At 36.7% G+C, this 19,962-nt stretch overlaps 2 protein-coding genes across 2 annotated transcripts in view; one reads left to right on the top strand and one right to left on the bottom strand.

The window, feature by feature from the left end:
* The window catches only part of LOC108914910 (paired box protein Pax-6-like), a 45,261-nt gene extending 36,218 nt beyond the window's left edge, over window positions 1-9,043 (top strand). Inside the window, exons 5-8 of the mRNA XM_018720827.1 lie at window positions 7,984-8,151; window positions 8,207-8,474; window positions 8,525-8,772; window positions 8,955-9,043. Of these exons, the coding sequence (XP_018576343.1) occupies window positions 7,984-8,151; window positions 8,207-8,474; window positions 8,525-8,772; window positions 8,955-9,043 (773 nt within the window). The remainder of the gene's footprint in view (window positions 1-7,983; window positions 8,152-8,206; window positions 8,475-8,524; window positions 8,773-8,954) is intronic.
* Window positions 9,044-12,647: 3,604 nt separating this feature from the next.
* Window positions 12,648-19,382, bottom strand: LOC108914920 (WD repeat-containing protein 19). Its single transcript, XM_018720836.1, has 18 exons — window positions 19,303-19,382; window positions 19,063-19,217; window positions 18,792-19,013; window positions 18,534-18,741; window positions 18,191-18,477; window positions 17,893-18,136; window positions 17,596-17,841; window positions 17,053-17,325; window positions 16,849-16,996; window positions 16,587-16,794; window positions 16,433-16,530; window positions 16,092-16,374; window positions 15,497-16,012; window positions 14,122-14,371; window positions 13,473-13,929; window positions 13,119-13,417; window positions 12,989-13,065; window positions 12,648-12,938 (listed from the first exon to the last, which is right to left on the bottom strand). Exons 1-18 carry the CDS (start codon window positions 19,333-19,335, stop codon window positions 12,836-12,838), a joined length of 4,107 nt encoding a protein of 1,368 aa, XP_018576352.1. The 5' UTR covers window positions 19,336-19,382; the 3' UTR covers window positions 12,648-12,835.
* Between the last annotated feature and the right edge of the window lie 580 nt (window positions 19,383-19,962).

The raw sequence follows: 19,962 nt of genomic DNA on the forward strand, positions 1-19,962 counted from the left end.
AATTGTTTTCGAATGTTAGGTTATCACAATTTAGTATTTTTAATATTGTTAACGTTTTCGCTATGTTTTATAATTGAATATGAGCTTTTAGTAATACGTTTAATTAATACAGTATAATTTTACTTTCATTCGGCCCGTTCATCCGAAACAATATAAAACAGCAACAAAATTATAGAGAATTATAGTTCAATCAGTTTCGACCTATAGTTTCGCAACCGCACGTGCTTGATCATTGTATTAGAATATGCAAATTGGCTTTATATCTGATGTGATATGTCATGTAAGGTGGTAGACGTGCAAAAAAAACAAATAACTAACGTTAGCTAGGTAATAAACAAATATGATTGTTTGAGACTTAGTTGTTGCATTCTAACAACAACCAGAAAATGTATAAAATGTATTAATGGACGTTGGAGATTCAGTAGGACTGAATTCTCTTTATTTTTTTAAAGTTTTAAGTTAAAATGTTGTTTATGTCTTTACTTTTTTATTTTTAATGGCTAATATTGAGTTTTGATGTGGTATCTATTGTGATTTTTACACCAGCTCACTTTCGTTAAAAAAAAAATATAATTTTTGATTAATATTTTATTATTAAAAAGGTAGGCTTCGTATAAATATGAAAAATATATGTGTAATGGTTTCTACGAACATAAGAGCAGAATGCTAGGACTACAGCTGCCATACTGGGTAATTTTATTTACATTTTTTTACCAAAGACATCTATGACCTAGGAACAATGTCCTCTCTAGCGGGCCGGACAATAAAAAGTGGCACGCAAGTCAAAGCGTCTCGATTTCAAGCCGGACCTATTCCGCAATTGTTATTCGCCCTTTTGCGATCGTTTAGTACCGCTTTATTAGCGAACAATTCACAGTTCAGTAAACAACAATGCTAATTTGGTGGAGAGAAATATAATCTATTATTATATTAAGAGGAAGGCAACCCTCCCATATTCCATAAAGCATAACCGATACTTATGCCAGCGCTTTGCGACCTGAATTATACGGATACATTTTAGAAAAGGGTGTTTCAATTTCCCGGGTCCGCCCTCCTGCCACTTATTTCGAGAAGTGTGCATTGATATATCAATATTAGTGCTACTGTGGAATCGCAGCCGACAGCTGGGGGCCCAAATGGCTAACGGGCGACGTCTTGGCTTTGTTTCGCTGCAGCGGCCCTTGACGTCGGACGCTGAACGCGTCTAAAGCCGATCGCACACTAAAAAAAAACGAAAAGAAAGATATTAAGCCAGTTCTAATTTTTTTTTTTTTTGGGGACGCCCGATAGAAATACCCATTGAATTTAACCGTAAGAATTTTATACAATATGTTTTAGTATAAGTATTAAGTGAAGATACTCTTTAAATGACAATGTGGCAAGTTATTTTAAATTGCAAAACAATAGACAGGTATTAAAATCAATACTTTCATTGTGGGTACTTTATTATTCGTTTTTTTTTATCCAAGCCTCTGGGTGTTACCGAAAATTATCACACTTTTTTAATGATTATTCAAGTCCTCAACTGGAGTTTTGCCGGGCATTTAGAAAGTAACCGGGCGTTTTACAAAACCGCTAATTTTGCAATTCGACTGCGACATAGCCTTTAATGAAATAGAGTGTTTGATTACATTTCGCATTCAATCAAATAAAATGAAGTGGCGTGCATAATATAAACACCTACATTTGAAAATAATTACAACCAGTGCGAAGATTGTCCAACGTTCTAAAACCCTTCTAATTTAAGATTTAACTTAACCCGATTCGTTTCCTGCTTATACAATTGTTACCAAATCCAACTGGTGCTTTTTCGGGCACTGTAGTTACCGACAAAGCATTTATCAAGAAAAGAACCTACAAATACTTATATGCCTTGTACAAACTATGTCCATCCGTTTTTCTGTTGAAGTCTATTATGCTGCCGAGTATCAGCAAACCGAATAGTTTACCTACAACAAGCTAAGGCTATTTCTAAGGGTTTTAACGTTATCCAATATCCGATTCACTTAATTTTACTTGAATTACCGAAAGCAGAGATAGACGTTATAGAATATTGGACCTAAATGTAAGGTAACTAGTTCTTTCAGGCCCTGTATCAGAGATATACCTATAGTCCATTACAAAAATAGTAGAACCGGGAATAAAATTCCATGGGCGTATCTTTTTAGAGGGTTCCAAAAATATTAAATTCATTTTTCCCACTTTCGCCATTTTTTGACGCACGATAAGCGCCACTAACAGATACTTTTGTTAAAGAACTAAGTATACACTTTCACCGCATCCCTAACTGATTATTAGACAACATTTATTGAAATAACCGCAATGTGAAAATAGTAACACGTCTTGCCGGTCTGTATGCTTATGACACACACTGAAACACCTCAGCTGGAAGCTGGAGGACGGTATTTCAAGAAGACAAACCATGCAACCTCAGTCGTTGTGACAATAGAACGTCTCAAGTGTGCGCACGCATCCTGGACATATCGGAACACTATGCAAAATAAACAGCACATTAAAATTTCAATGCAAATGCATACAAGTATGTTATCGGATTATGAAATAGTAAACATCGTGGTTTGATTTATTTATAACTACCGGACTACTGCCTACTACTTTGGCACTGGAGTAAACAAGGTGTTTGCTTGAAAACAAAAGACAGGTATAAAAAAATGACGAAATGACGTCGATTTCTAATTCTTCAAGGGGTTTATGCAAAAAGAGAAGTACATGGTATTTATATTGTAGAATACTATGTACCTAACCTCAAATTATTCACGAAATTTCGTCCAATCCAAACCGTCTAAAATTCGAACGATAGCATCGACGTAGGCGCGATTATTCCAACGCCGCCGTGACTGTATCCTCTTACTCCAGCCGGGCTGCAGCCCGTATCTGATACATACACATATCGCAGGGCCCTTCTTTTGTCCTCGTATTGAAATGGAATCATTTGGGCGTACGTAATTCGGTTGTCGATTTCCGTACCCCATACCCCTGCCCTGCCGTATACGCCTGCACCCCCTCCCCTCCGACCCCCTTCCCCACGACGCTGTACCTCGACCTGCTTGACAACTTATTAGCGGAGGCTCCGCGTACCTACGTTGTTAATGTGATAACAAGTTTCATATCTTAAGTTATTAACGATGTGGCGGATCAGAGTTTGTGTAAACATCATCGTTTAGCGTGATGGATTAGCAGGGTAAAATATGTATACCTATAAATTGCTCGGCCCCCATTTTTATCGCGTCGCTAAATGACGTTAAACATTTATTTATATACCAACAAGTTCGTCGATAAGAGGCACTTGAAAATGTTAAAACCCAGATTTAGAAATGCCTACTGCCAATCGTAATGTAAACAGACATAACCTCAAAAGTATAAAGAAGGCTAAGAATTCGGATTCTTAGGTAAATTTTAAAGAAGAAGAAGAAGAATAAAGTATTCCTTTGTATTCTTGGTTTATAACACAGCCACACAAAAAAAATTTGTCCGTAGTATTTTTGCCTCCTGATAACGAATCCGGTGTCAGAATTGAGCTATTACATCACAGGAATTTCCTAACCTCAAAAAACAGGTCAAAATTAGCAAATATTCAGGAAAAATACAAACAATTTTTTTTCTATATTCAAATGTTCATTTATATGGTTACGACCCCGCCAAACGTAAATCTGCGATCAGAATTAATGGTTCTTTTTCTAACCTCAAAAAAAAAAAACGTTTCAATTAAGGTCAGATATCACGAATATTCATAAAATATAAGATTCGCGCCTAATTTGGTCCACGGGGGTTTTCGGAGTCGCTAATCACGGATTCGAGGTCAATTTTGTAAAATTCAAGATGGCGGATCCAAGATGGTGGACCAAATTTTCAAAAAACAACACATTCGCGCCAAAATGGTTTTCTGCCTAATCTCAGGTAATAAAATACATAAGTAATTAAATTTTTTTATATGAATTTTGTAAATCTGATCTTGGATTCGTGATCAGTGACCACGGAAACGTCCGTATACCAAATTTGACGCGAATGTGTTGGTTTTTGAAAATTTGGTCAGCCATCTTGGATCTGCCATTTTGAATTTTGCAAAATTGACCTCGAATCCGTGATCAAGGACCCCGAAAACCCTCGTAGACCAAATTTGGCGCGAATCTGTTATTTTTTAATTGAAAGGTTTTTTTTTGAGGTTAGAAAGAGAACCATTAATTCTGACCGCGGATTCACGTTCGGTGGGGTCTTAACCATATAAATGAATACTTGAAAATATAAAAAAAATCCTAGCACTTTTTCCTGAATTTTTGCTATTTTTGACTTGTTTTTTGAGGTTAGAAAGGGCCTAACTTTCCCTGAAACTGTGGGCAATGTCAACAATTAAACGGACCTTCTTGTCATGTATGACAGTAACATAAATGTACATTTTTTGGGTAGATATTTTAGTAAGTCTATAGACTTTTACTAAAACGTTTACTCAAAAAATGTAGATACATCTATGTTATTGTGTTAAAAATGAAAATCCTTGCATAAGTTTTATGTTGTTACAATAGGAAGTTAGGTTAGGTCGGGTTAACTTCTTTCATATAGTTAGGTTAGGTTTTTAAAAACATTTTCCATTTTTCATAAAAAAAACCGCAAAAATTGCTAAATTTCTACCATTTATTTGTATGCAAACTCTACGTTGAACTTTCCTATTCCGAAATAAAAGCGAATTGCTCCTAATGCGAGAGTAAAAGTGTCTGCTGTTTCGCGGTGACGACTCCGTCACAACTAATTGAATCCCATCCACCTGTCCCGAATACTAAAGAGATCACGTTGAGTAATTGTTACGTGTGGGTGAAACGGTCATACCACGAGGTCCCTATTAGTTTCACACCAGGTTTAAATCTGGCTTTAACAGGGTCAAGGTCTATTACTCGGCACCCCCTAACCCCTACGGGTCCTAGAGGAGCACTTACGGCTCTGTTTTTAATTCGATAATGTCGTAATAACCTCCGGGGTTTGGCGTATTTATACGCGGGTTTGAATGCAGGATTGTTTCGTATGAATAAACGTTTAAATTTATTAGAGAAAAAAAATACAGTTATAGGCGTGAAAATTTAAAACAAAAGCTGTCGTGCAGTAAGTTATGTTTGACAGTTGTCAAAAGTTGATTGTAAAGGCACTTACACAGAATAAAATGTTACGTGTTACATATATTGCGGTTTTTTAGGGCACGCTCGTTCTACTTGTGTGATTTTGAATTTGGAATGTGCCTTATTCCATTATTTCAATGTTTTGTGATAGTGTTTATTATTTCTTCCCGATTTAAACCAAATTAGTTTTACCACATTCACCAGAGATGGCGCGACATATGTTTTGTGAATAAAATCTAGAATTTAGGGTTGAGCTAGTTTAAAATCTTGTACTTTGTACTACCACAGTGGGAAAGCACTGAAACGGGGCAACATAACTAAAATAGAAAGAGAATTTTGAAATAAAATTGTAGGTATCTGTTTTAAATATTAATAAAATAGATGCTAATATAATTATATGTCTACACTCAGAATGGGCGATAAAATTATGCAAGGCAACACACTTTTCCCGTGGAAAAACACGGGCCGCAATCGATATTAAAACAATATCGACTGTCCAACTTCCACGAGCGCTCGCAGACAGCAACCTCCGTCTCCGCCCCTGTTTCACTCTTTCCTCCGGTCCTTATCATCAGTTTCTGGTTGGTTGACTCCGCTACGGCAGATCTGTGTGTCTTATCTCAGCGGCACGGCCCACCTAAACTGAAAGGATCTACCGCCTCTTCTACCTAACCCCTCCGGGCTTGATCATTTCGCTACAACATTCTATCTTTAACCTGATTGCATGTTGCTGCACAACAGAAGCGATTTATTATCGCAGGGAAGCCTGTTCGGCACGTTGTGGACCGCAACGCGAGATTTTATCAGAATTAGTAGGCTGGCGTTTTGTTGTTGGCGATAGTCTGTTGTTACAGGGATTTCTGTGAATTAAATCCACAAAAATAATTTTCAAACAAGTTTTTATGTAGCACTGAAGAGATCGCTTGTTTTGAACTGGAAGCATTAAAATCCCACTTCTGATTTCCATTCAAAATTATTTTATTTACAAAAGTGTAGACAGTGATGAAAATTGTGTTCTATTGATATTTTCAATATTCTGTGCTATGTTTTGGTGTTTTTTTTAATTAACTTTTATGTTTTGTTATTTGTTTCTATTTTCAATGTTGCAAATTACATTTTCACTTTGTCTTTGAGCAGGCTACTATTAATTATTATCCGCAATAACTTAAATTTACAACTACGAAATAATGCACCTATAAATTATAAATAAATTCACATCAAAATTTACCCAGATTTTTTGATAATTCCTAAACCCCTCTTTTTTATTTCTTAAACGAAAATGAATGAAAAACACCTCTTTATAAAGTGAAATTTTATTTTAAAGAGAACTATTATGTTTCTATAACTGTAGATGGCGCACATATATGTTTATAAACTTTAATTGGGAGTCTATTTTGAGCGTGAATTTCCGAAATTTTTCCGTGATTTTTGACAAACTGTATTCTAGTTTTTAGATCTTTCGGTCGAAATTTTTTAGAAGTTACGGTTATCATGAAATTCTAATAGCGCGACAAAAAATTTTTGCAAATTTTCTTTTTTTTTTTTGAGTCCACGAACTTGGAAAATTTGCAGTATAAATGTGAGAAAACCTGACAAAAATGTTTTTTTCCATTATAATCATGGTTATGAAGTGTTTAAGCTCAAAAAACGTGACCTTTTAATTTTTTTCAAAAGTTTGACTGTTTGAAATAAAGAAACGGTTCGCTAGATCGAGATGAAACTTCACAGGGTTCTTCTGGGTATATTGAACTGTAAAAGTCATGCTTAACATTAGTTATTTCGTGAATAGTTCTAATTTAGCCGTCAATTTTCTAAAAAAAAAACAAATTACCCTTTTTCTGTTTTTTAAAATTCGTGTAAAAGGTGAAAAATATTTTTTTCCGGAAAGTTGCTGTTTATTCCAGTTTTCGAAACTGCCCTTCAATTCTCTGTACGACCATTTGTCACCGAGATATCGATGATTGAAGACAAAAGGATCATTTTCCATTAAAAGTCCGATATTTCGATGAAAAATGGTTGTATCCAAAATTAAAAAAAAAAAAAGAAATTGAAGCTGAATAAACAAGCTATCTGGTTGGTCCATGCAATGGCTTAGCTGAAAAAAAAATGTTCCAAGTCCGTGGACTTTTTTGTCGCGCTATTTCTTAGAATTGCATGATAATCGTAGTTCCTAAAAAATTTCGACCAAAAAATCTAAAAACTAGAATCTTAGAGCTTCAAAATGCTGATTTTTAATTCCCGATACGACTATTTTTCACCTAAATACAGTCTGCCAAAAATCACGGAAAAATTTTCGAAATTCTTTTGACCCTATAATCGTTTTCATTAGTTTAGAAGGCCTGAATTACATTGCAAAAATTTGCCTGATTGAATTATTCAAGCGATTGTTTAATGTCAAAATGTCTAATTCTCTCTGGAATCGAAATAGTTAATTGAAAATTTTAAAAAAATAACAAACACCAGTGATGACAGATATATAGACTTAATAAATGATAATTTACCATGTAAATTCATAAAATGGACGAAATTGCGAATTTTAACGAAATAAATCGTCTTCTAAATAAATTCCTTAATTTGTAAAAAATTCCTAAATATATATTCCCTATTTCTCTAGTTTTACAAATTTTTATTTCATAAAACTAGGGAAAAATCTCCAAATCTGGCATCGTTGCCAGACAAGTAAACTTTCAAGTAGAAGAAGAATTTGGACCTCTAGGCAAATTTTGAAGAACAGACATTTAAAAGGATTAATAATTCTAATTTTCTTCTTGTTTTCCAATAACAGCTAATTAAATTAAATTGTTTAGCCCCATTCGACTTGAAACTCACAATATATTTTTCTCAAATATTCCCGTTCTAGTTGTAGACCTTGACGGCATCCACTCCGACGAGACCAATTCCGGGGACAACTCAAACGCGGGGTCCAGCATAGGCCCCGACGACGACCAAGCGCGATTGAGGCTCAAAAGAAAACTGCAAAGAAATCGGACTTCATTCACGAACGATCAAATCGACAGTCTCGAAAAAGGTAAACGAATTCCGATTTAAAATCTTCGCCATCAGAAAGAAACATTCTTTTTCAGAATTCGAACGCACACATTATCCCGACGTCTTCGCCCGAGAAAGGCTAGCCGCGAAAATAGGACTTCCCGAGGCGCGCATCCAAGTGTGGTTCTCCAACAGAAGAGCAAAGTGGCGGCGCGAGGAAAAACTGAGGAATCAAAGAAGAGGCGCGCCCGGACCTGCAGAACACCCCGGCCCGACGGCTTCGCCCCCGAGACTGCAGGGCTTCAACAACACTTCCATGTATTCACCTATCGCACCGACGATGTCCATCGCTGACACCTACAGGTAAAATTTAAAAAAATCGAATTAATACGTAATAATAAACTTGATTTCAGTACAATGTCGGGTATGCCGAGTTTTACCCACGGCGGTTTGGCTTCGAGTATGGGACCGTCTCCTGGCGCGTGTCTTCAGCAAAGGGAAAGTCCAACCATGGGCGGTGCAATGAGTGGATACTGCATGGGTAGACCACCTAGTTACGACCTTGGCATCGGATACGGTTCCAGACCGTCGCCTTGTAGCCCTTCCCAGCCGTATCAGATGAACGGACACCAATATAGCACCAATGGAACATCTTCAACAGGTGACTATCATTTGTTTCTAGTGATGACGTCATTTAAAAATCGGTAACCTACCGGAGTATGTGATCGGTCAGTTCTGGTTATTTACCGTCTCAGTGACCGGTCGCATTTGAAAATAACGGTTATTTTTGTGATTGCCAAAAATTGTTTTCTTTGCAATATACGACCATTTTTGGTGTTCTAGGTTTGATTTCACCAGGTGTGTCCGTTCCCATTGCAGTGCCGGGGCAAACCGATATGTCATCTCACCAGTACTGGCCACGAATACAGTGACCTTGGTGGAATTAAGATAATAAAGAAATAAATGGCTGTTGTCCTTCATTAACCTTAAAAAGTCTTATTTCTTTTTTATTTTCGAATCCGTACTTTACATGTAGGTAACATTTGGAAAATCTTGAAGATACAATTTAAGCGTAAGGTTGAATGCGTCGCGAACAGGGTAAATTTTATGTAATAATAATTAAATTGTGAATTTTTTGCAGTACCAAATAGTAGTTAGGCTAAATACCAACTGTGAGAACATCATTTTTAGGCGGAAAGGACGGTTTTATGAATATAGAGTTTTATTTTCAACCTTCGAGCATGTACTACTGGTAGACTCCCAACAGTCCCAACAGTTGGGCGCCTACAAGGCGAAGAGAGAGCTGGTTTGAAAGTATATGCTGTCTCTCCCTCTCTCGCCAAATGCAAATGGCTGTGTCTGTGACGTGGATCAGTCATGAGCCAATCACGTTCGGCGAGAAAGAGAGATAGCATGTACCTTCATATAATCTATCTCTCTCTTCTCCTTGTAACGCGCTCAGTCGCCCAGCAGTATATGCTCGAAGTTTCTACAAACAGTACGTTATTTGCTTAGAAAATTCACTAGATTTGTATGTACCTTCAGGATTTTGAAAGTTATGGCGAGGTTGTATAATGTACAAAAGGTTATGTTAAAATTTAAAATGGGCGTTTGTTATTGAAATTAAATTTTAAATTTTAATGTACAAAATCTCAAATTGCCAAAAATGTGTAACTTTATATTATTCCAAAGAATTTAGTGTAAAACCCGTTTTACTGTTACTTAATTTCCCATACTGTAAATGTGATCTCCACTTATTTATTGTCGCAATTGTATTTTTTTTATGTATAGACATATCCCCGATATCAGGTTACATTCCTTTAAGATATTTTGTGCACGTGATTTTTACATTTTTATTGTGAATCATAGTTCTAGTAATTTTTAAAAGTTGTTTAATAAATATTTATTTTATCGTGTGTAAATATATTATTTCTGTGGCTCCAAATTTTCACCAATCTCGATGTCTCCAGGCAGATTTTAAACAATTTTCAGGTTTTCAGGTAAGCTCTAAATCAGTTTTGTACTGTACTGGCATTCAATGCTCGCGTAATCTCTTAAATGTGTAACCTGCCACTTTTGACTATGTGGACCTCAGGATACGGAGATCGTTTGGAATTTAATAACGAATTGTTTTCCGTTCAAATATAACTTGAACTTCTCTGTTACTGTCTTCAGATGTGGAACAACTGATCCTCTTCGCTTCGTCACCGTTGACCTACACCATCTCTCTTCGCATGCACTGTAGGTTGCCAACAATTCATGTATTTGTAATACATGAATATACAGTGGCGGCATGCACAATAATTAGTGAATTTTAAAAAACTAATTATAAGTCGACTATTTATTTGATTTAAAAAAAAAGAATTTCAGATTTGTTTTCAGGGGAACATGTACTATAACCCTATTTTTAATTTTGATGATCAACTTGTCTCCGCTTCCCCAAAATTAAAAATCAACCAGTATATCTAGGTTCCGCTTATTTGGTATTGAAGTAAAAAATAATAATTTGACTTTTTTTTCGGGAATGAATTATAATTAAAAAAGTCATGACATTCTGTGGCAACACCTAATAAACAATCAGCAGTTGCCATTCGAATTTAAGAGGGCTCTATAGCAAATAGTCAACCTGTTATACTTTTTTATAGACTTTATTACAGTTTGTCTAAATATGAATTAATGCACAAACAACGGACTTTCCCCCATTCTAACGCAGATTTTCTATAAAATGTACTTGGTTTGAAACTCAAATTCCTTTTTGTTGTAAAGAAATTTGTAAGCGGCATCGGAAATTACAAATTTCTTTACAACAAAAAGTAATTTGAGTTTCAAACCAAGTCCATTTTATAGAAAATCTGCGTTAGAATGGGGGAAAGTCCGTTGTTTGCGCATTAATTCATATTTGGTCAAACCGTGTAATAAAATCTATAAAAATGTATTGCTGGTTGCCTATAGAGCCCTCTTGAACAAAATGCATGAAATTAGAGAAATTCTCTGATTTTTACAGAAATTTCCCGATTAAAAGTTTTTCCAGTTTTCCGCATTAGTACTGGTGCGTCCTGCGTCTTAGTTATTAATTAGTTGTTGGTTAGTTTTTAATTTATAAATATAATTCGTCATAACTTTAATTGTCATACAAATAGCCCCATCTTTATTTTAAAAACTAAAACTTGCGGCAAAAAAGTATGAGGTTCGACCGAAGACCCTGTCTGCAAGTTCGAGAATGACCCAGGCGATAATTGGGTCGCCGCTCGTTTGTGCCTTTTTTTGGTTCGAGTATAACTTTTGCGTTGCATGTGCCTTTTTTTTGGTGTTTTGTGCCATTAGATGCTTTCTCCAAGTAAGGGCGTTTGATTTCACTAGCGCAATTTTTTTATTTTTTCTGATACCTAATACAGTCAACGAACGCAATAAAAACAACGAATAACACAAAACAACAATTATTTATTTTCTTTAAAATAAACTACAAAGAACACTGTCACAAAAATAATATACAGGATTGCCCATTTTAGTTGGAACTGTACATGCCAAATAAAGGAATGGCAAAATAGAATTTTTGAGAAAGATGGACGCTTAAATTTTGCCAATTTTTTTTAGTGTTTCGATTATTTGGAATTATAAAAAAAAAAAATTAATTTTTTTGCAGTTTTTACTGTTTAAAAAAAAATTGTTCACGACTTTGTTGGGGAAATCACTTGGGTTTTCATTTATTAAGCATTTTTCAAAAGGAAATACATGAATTTTGCTGTAATATTTAAATGTGCCAAAAAATCTCTTGTGGTTGGCCTATACAGAGTGTTCCTAAATAAGTGTCGCAACGGAAAACTGCAAATTCGTCTTGAAACAAGAAACATTATTTTCCTCTTCTATTTTCCTCTCCGGGCTTTCATTTTTGAGATACACGGTGTCAAAACTTAAATTTTTTTTTCTTAGTTTTTTGCCAATATCTTAGGAACCATTTGAACTACAGGAATGAGCTTACCATGATTAATAGCTACTTTTTCGCACCTTTTTCGAATTCATTGGACCAGTGCCAGTTGTGGAGATTTTAAGGTATCGCAACGTTAAATTTCGTTAAAATTGTTAATTATTACTACCTATTTTTTGAATTACAGAAGATTTTCGAAACGTTAGCAAAATGTTTGTTTTTGTTCATAAAGTAATTTTTCTTAAAAACGATTGAAATGAACCAAGAGAACTCTTTTTACATAAAATTCATTGGCGCTTCAAAATTTGCTGTCAAATGTCAATTTTTCCAGTGGTGTAAAAGTTAGGGGGGAAAAATCCTTACGATACCTTAAAATCTCCACCACTGGCGGCACATCCAATGAATTCGAGAAGGGTGCGAAAACGTAGCTATTAATAGTGGTAATGTGTGTACAAAAGTTCAGTCCTGTAGTTCAAACGGTTCCTAAGATATTGGCAAAAAAACTAAAACAAAAATTAAAGTTTTGAGACCGTGTATCTCGAAAATGAAAGCCCGGAGAGAAAAATGGAAGAGGAAAATAATGTTTCTTTTTTCAAGAGGAACCTACAGTTTTCCGTTGCGACACTTACTTAGGAACACCCTGTATATAGCCTTTGAATCACGGTTCAGCCTGTACCCTCCGATCGCAACCGAAATGGGCCACCCTGTACTGGACGGATAATAAAGTTCTATCACTTACACACTAAAGTGCAACAAATGAGATCTAATAAAAAAAAACCTAAATACATAAACTGACACTTCATTCTACGTTTAAGTACGGTTTTGTATTTTCGATTTTCATTAACCTTCTCGAGTCTACCTTTTCCGAACACATAGGACACTGCTCCTCGCTGTCTAAAACCCTATTAAAACACATTTATAATTAAGCAAATTTTGAGTATTACAAACTTACTCGATAAACTCGGTCCTCAGCGCCGGAAAATCACATTCCGGGCACGCCGTAAGGTCGGCATTCACAATATGTCGACCCTGAAAGAAAACGTATACAACGCAAGGAACAATTTCGAAAAAACAAACCTTACCGTTACTATACAGAACGGAACGTTGTTCTTACAACCGTTACAAGTAACTTCGGTCTCTGGTAACATATTTTCGCAGTAAGGACAAGGAGTGAAGGCCTCGGGAGGGTCGCCGACGACTTCGCCGTCTTTACCGTTCTTAGGAGGTTTCCTAACAACCGCCTCGATTTTCTTCGCGTACTTCGGATCCACGTTCTTCCTATAATCGGGGTTCATTAGAGTGGTGGCGTACTTGTAAGCCGCGTGTTTTAAACCCGCCCGGTGACATTCTATTACGGTCGACGTCAGAATGGGCACGATATCTGAAAAAAAATCATACTTAAGTAACGGCTTCCTCGGAAACGTCACGGTTCTTACGAGACGGAAACTTCGAGATGTTATTCGCCACTCGAATCAACATCCTTGCCCCCTTCAAGTGGTCCCCTCGTCTGACGTGCAGCCTGACGAGGATGTAGCTGTGCAGCAACATTAAATTCGTGTACATCTCGTACGGGATGTTGATGCCGTTCTGTTTCAGTTCTTGGCACATCGCGAACAGTACGTCGTGCGCGTTTCGGTAGTTCCCGTTGATTTGTTCCTCGTTCGCTATGATTATGGCGGATTTCGAGGCTTCCCTGAACTGTTTCCTGGCCATGTACAACCGGAAAAGGTACTTTGGGTCTTTCGGTAACCCGTCGGTTTCGCCTAGGAGGAATTCTATGAGGGCGTTCGATAACGAATCGTCGTTGGACGAGGCCACGACGTCTATGGCGGTGGCGATTGCCTCTTTTTCCCTCGAATTCGACTTGGCCGCTTTCAGTAGATGTTTCATCGCCTAGAATATTGTTGTTAATTTTTTACCATTATCATTCGGTCCGTTTTGGTAAAGTAATGAAAGAAAATGACAAAAAAATTAGTAAAATGAAACAGATGTAAAACGTACTGCAGATTTATTATGAACTCCCTATATTTAATATTTAAAATCAACTTTTACTGGAATATATCCGACAAATATTCAAAATCTCACCTTTTGATAGTCACGGGCGTGGAACCAGTATTTCCCAGCTAGCAAACTGTCCCGTTCACCCTCGAAATATGTGGCGATTCTACCAAAGTCCTGGGGTTTTATTTCATCTTCGGAAAAAGTGTCTAGTAATATGTCGCCGTAAAGGGGCATTTTACCATTTTTTCTTGCCAGATCAAATGCCTCGTCGCTGCACTTTGACATTACCAAAAACCTAATCGCGGACGATATATCGTTAAGCCCTTGGAAAAACCTGAAAACAAAAATATATAATATGGAGCATTCTATGCCAAATCGGACGGTTTGAAAATTTTTGATTTTTGATTTCCTCAATTTTTTTATATTTTTTAGGACCCCTCAAAAGAGCCTTTCTGGTAAATTTTGAGATTTTTTTGACTACTTGTTCAAAAGATCAAAAAACGGTATTTTTTTGGTTTTTCGTTCATAACTTTCTTAATAAAGGTCCAAATTAAAGCTTTTTTTTTTAATCATTATTTTTAGATGGCCTTTACAGAAAAAATATAAAAAAAAAAATGAGTGTTTTTGATTAAGATTTTTTCAATTTTCAAAAATAAAAAAAAAATAATTATGGACGGCCCACGACTGAATCGGTCCTAAAAGTTGTTAAAAGAATAGTAGTTTGAAATAAAACATTTTCAAAAAAATCGAAAGATACAGTCACTTTCAAAAACACGATTTAAAATTTCAAACTCAAAAATCTAAATCAAAAACACTGAATCTGTAAAGGCTATCTAAAAACAAAGATTAAAAATTTCAACAATTAAAAAATATTAAAACTAATTTAAAATAATTAAAAAAAGAGTATACAGTGACAAAAATCTGTAATTTTAAGGATTTATAGAGAAAAAAAAATTTCAAATTTTCAAAAATCAAAAAAAAAAATAGTAATTATGGAGGGCCCACGACCGGACCGGTCTTAAAAGTTGTTAAAAGAATAGTAGTTCGAAATAAAAAATTCTCAAAAAAATCCAAAGATACATTCACTTTCAAAAACATGATTTAAAATTTCAAACTCAAAAATCTAAATCAAAAACACTGAATATTTGTTTCGTATTTTTATTTGCAAAGGCCATCTAAAAACAAAGATTAAAAAAAAGCTTTAATTTGGACCATCATTAGGAAAGTTATGATCAAAAAACCTACAAAAGAGCAATTTTTTTTAATATTTTATATCTTTTGAACAAGTAACCAAAAAAGTCTCAAAATTTACCAGAAAGGCTTTTTTGAGGGGTACTAAAAAATATCAAAAAATTGAGGAAATCAAAAATCTAAATTTTTCAAACCATCGGATTTGGCGTGGAAACGCCCCATATATTTTTTTAATAACATAACAGCATAAAAAATGTGTAGAACTTACTTAGCGACCAATTTAGCCCCCTCGATGCTCCTCGTCTCTTGCACCATCTCCACGGCAATCTCCGGATTGTTTAAGTGCTCCAAGTGTAACCGTATGACGGAATCAAAATCTTTGGCCTTCTGGTACGCCCTAATGGCCTCTTCGTACTTCTTCTCCGCTTCTTTAGCCTTGGCGTACTGCAAATGGATTTTATTTGACGACACGCTCGAAAGCAACTCCCCCACTTTATTCCAATTTTTCAGCTTTATGTAATTGGAAGCGGCCCTGTCGTGCTGGTTACACTTCTCGAACAACACCGCCGCCTCCGACAGCTGCTTCTTCTTTTCTAGTATCTCGGCGCATTCTCTCAAGAGCTGCTTATTGTCGAGCTCTATCGCGATCGACATCCCGTGTCGGTAGTTGGAACAATGCAGGTTCGTCCGCGCGATGCCCGCCTTGCATACCAGAGTGTGGTCCGTGTTTAAGTTCTCCTGCAAGCCCTTTTCGTAATGTCTCAGCGCTTCCGAATAATTGCCACTGAAAGATATTTTTTTAAAGAAGAAACTGAAATTTCAAGTTTTTCGAAAATGAATTTGCAAAATCAAAATTTATTTACATGAATTCCAACTGTTGCGCGTATTCCCTGGAAATCATAGCGATTTGCTCGGGAGCCATCCTTTTGGCGAGCTGCAACGCTTGGTCCCACTGTAGAAGGTCCCGTCGCATCTCCAAAGCGGCGGCGGGGTGACTAGACTGCAAGAACCACTCCTGCGCTTTGTCGTAGTTGTTCAAGAACATCGTTATAAAACCGCACAACAACTTGTAATCCTCTACGTTTGATATATTTTCTAGGTTGTTGACCATCGCTACGTCTTCTAGTTCTTTATAAACCCTTATCGCTTAAAAAAAAATAAACCGTTACGAACGAAAAACAGAAATATAAAAAAAATTTGTTACCGATTTCAATTTCCAAACATCGTAACGCTTCCTCGGCTAATTTAAGTAAACACTTCTTGTTTTTCAAGGTACGACAGGTATCAAAGGCAGCGTTAAACCTGCATTAAAACTACAATTAATTAGTATTTACGATATTATAACCGACCGAAAATACCTGTGCAAAGCAAGTTGTTTGTTAAAGTTAGCTTCCAGTACAGCCTGATCCTTTTCGGCGAGTCCGATATGTGTGGAATCGTGCGACGTCAACATGAGTTGAGTGACTTGCCCTCCCGATGTAGCGGACATAACCTCTCCGCCGCACATTAACAGCGGAGTTTGTTTGGATACCAGCAAGGTCTGACCAACTTTTTTCACGAAAGAACCTTCAACAAACTGAATTAATTCCGACGACCTTGCGTGAATATGTAAATGCTTACCACCCGTGGACAGTCTGACGTAGACGAAAGTAAAGATTTCGTTTTTGTCGTATACGATAAAAATGTCCCGATCTGCGATGTTGCTCTCCCACGTCACACCCAAAACCTTATTCGGCAAATTTAACACGGGAATCACTTCGTTCGTAACCTAAACGTCCTCGTTTTAATACGAAATCGTAAACTAATTAATGTGATACAACTTACTGCGTTAAATACATATCCCTTTGACTTTACGTCCAGAAAAACCACTCGCGTGCCTGCCGGGTCAACAAAAATGTCCGTTATACCCACGCTGTGTTTGTATTCTACCGCTCTTGCCCACTCCTCCACATGAAAGTAGACGATATGCCCCATATCGGACCCATAAATCAGGAAATCTGTCGTTAATTCGTGACACGTTATAACGGCGGTTTCATTTTGGTTATCGGGGAACGTTATGCTTTCTTTATCTTCCTGACTTACCTCCGGTAGTTCAATCTATGACGAATACAACATTGTTCAATTTCAAAACAGATGTCATTAAACTTATGATTAAAAAATATTAATATTGCAAGAATATAGAGGTTATAATTTTTTTTTAAGCACTTTGTTCAGTTTATGAATCTCAGTGTCAGTGACCTTAACCGAGTTTGGTGATATTTGATATGACACGAAAAGAGTCTACTATAAATATATAAACAAGGGTGTTCGATAATGAAGCGCCATTTACCAGTGAAAAGACGTATTCGACGAAAAATGTTCACTTACCATATGCAACAATAATTTTCCCTCGAACAGCACGGAAGCGTATTCCGTATTGAGCCTCGCGCTTGTTACCGCACCAAGGTACTGCCGATCTTTGAGCTTCAAAGGTGCGTCGTCAGTGCCGGGCTGCGACTTGGTCAAATCGTAAAACCAAACCCTGTTGTTCATACCCGCGGCAAGGTGGTAAGGTCCAACCGCAATGAAACTCGGTTCGATCTCCAGAGAAATCGCTACCGGCTGTAATTTCATCTGAAAATGTCGGTTATTAGTGATCAGTGATCGTTATTTCAGGGAACCTACTTTGTCTGACGTGTAATTGTAAAGGCTGACTTCTGTCAAACTGGACAAGATGGCAATGCGAGGCGGGCACACGGCCGTTAAAACAGTCATATGTGACACGTAGACGTTCAAAGAACCGCCTTTGGTGCAAGCTGCCAATAACTGTCCGTCAGTGCTCCAATTTATGCGGTCTATTCCTATTTCTTGCGCCAGGGTCAAAACGCACGAGGTTTCTTGTAAATTTAACAAGTCGTGGATTTTTATACTACGGACAATAAAAATTAAACAAAACTTCCAAGTACCTGTATAAATCTCTTACGAATTATCCCCACAAGATGCCGCTTTACTTGTCACTTCACAAATAGCTATGTCCGTTAGTGAATTTTTATGGTTTCGTATTTGAAACAATTCCTGTCCAACTTCTTTGATGTGCGTAGATATAGCTATAAAGAACCCGCCACTGAAGCCTATTAAAATGTATCCGTCTCCGAACCACTTATAATTTACAATCGCACCATAGTGTTGTTGAAATGCTAATTCGATGGGATTCTCTGGATCCAATAAGTTATACAAATATAACGTTTTTCTTCCAACGATTAAACTAATCTAAAAATCAATCATTGATTACAACAATCTGTAAAAAGTCGATTTTTAGTACTTACTGTATTTTCGCCAACTCTTTCATCTGTCTTCATTTCAGAAAACTGAATCTCTAATGGTTCCGCTCGCAAACTTACTACCCTTAGTGTGTCACCATCTATATTACTTATAGATATCGTTTTGTCATCCGATCCTAATGCCAATAAGTTTTCAGTGTTCCAAGCACCACATGTTATCTTCTTTGTATGTTTCCCTATGATAGGAATTCGTCTGAAAAAATCCTACAATCAATAATAGCTTGTATGTAAAATATTACTTACTTTGAAGTATTATGATTGTAAATGGACACATTTCCTTTAGAAGATCCAATTGCTAAGACAGGGGTGTTTTTAGCCCAAATCAAGCAAGACATAAAATCCTTCAGCCCTGCATCAATTACACTTTTTTTCATTGTATTTGCATCCCACAACACTAGTTGCGAAGACTGGCAAATGACGGCCAGAACGTCTCCGTCAGAATCCCAAGAAAATCCAGTACATAAACTAAAAAGTATTTTTACAATTTAATTTTCACATACATTAAGAGTGTTACCTGGGCAATCTTATTCTTTCCTGAATTTCCCCATAACGATCGAATATATTCACCATGGAATCGATACCCGTTGTCGCTAAATACATTCCGGAACCCTTCTGCCATGCTATATAAATATCTCCAATCCCATGGGGCTGTTCCAGTCTGAATAATAACTAAAATAATAATTTTTTTAAATTACATACATTTTATATTATTTTAAAACGTTTATAGTGATCCAGCACCATTTTTTTAACTTACCTTTTCTGTACCCATGTTTGTATATTTATTCATAAAATATGGATTTCATAATTGTTTTAGTTACAATACAAACATTTTTTGTTGACATTAGAAAATTTAAAAAGTTAATTGACAGTTGACAGTGTTGACACAGTTAAATCAAAGAAGTGTAGGAAACTAGAATATTTAGATGAACCCATAGAACACAAGTTGAGGATAAAGGGTATCTAGGATGCACAATACTTGAATAGGACCCGGGGTTCCACTCCGGAGTCATATAACCTGGAATCCTGAATATGGAATTTTTTAAAATAAATATAAAATACAATACGCCATTATTCTATGGCTAGAAATTGGCCTCAATGATTTGGGATCGAGGGGGATTATCCCTCTTTATCCTGCCTCATCTCGTGTAGGCCTGGACAGCCTTCGTAGGTGGGCCCCATCCGTCGTCTACCCCGACCGCAAATGCGGCCGGTGTAGGCGCTTTGTGGGACCTCCTTTTGTCCTGGCTGGGCCCCGCCGGCTAGGGCCCTTTCTTCTGGCGCTCTTCTTGCTTCGCCGGCTCGTCTGTGTAAACCCCGGGGGTAGTGTCATGTTTATGTGTGGTATGGTTGGGTAGGGTAGTGCGGCTATGCAGCCTGGGATGCGCTTTGCTAAGGTGGCCCTTAGGCTAGCGCG

The sequence above is a fragment of the Anoplophora glabripennis genome, unplaced genomic scaffold, assembly GCF_000390285.2.
Source record: "Anoplophora glabripennis isolate ALB-LARVAE unplaced genomic scaffold, Agla_2.0 scaffold496, whole genome shotgun sequence".
NCBI lineage: Eukaryota > Metazoa > Arthropoda > Insecta > Coleoptera > Cerambycidae > Anoplophora > Anoplophora glabripennis.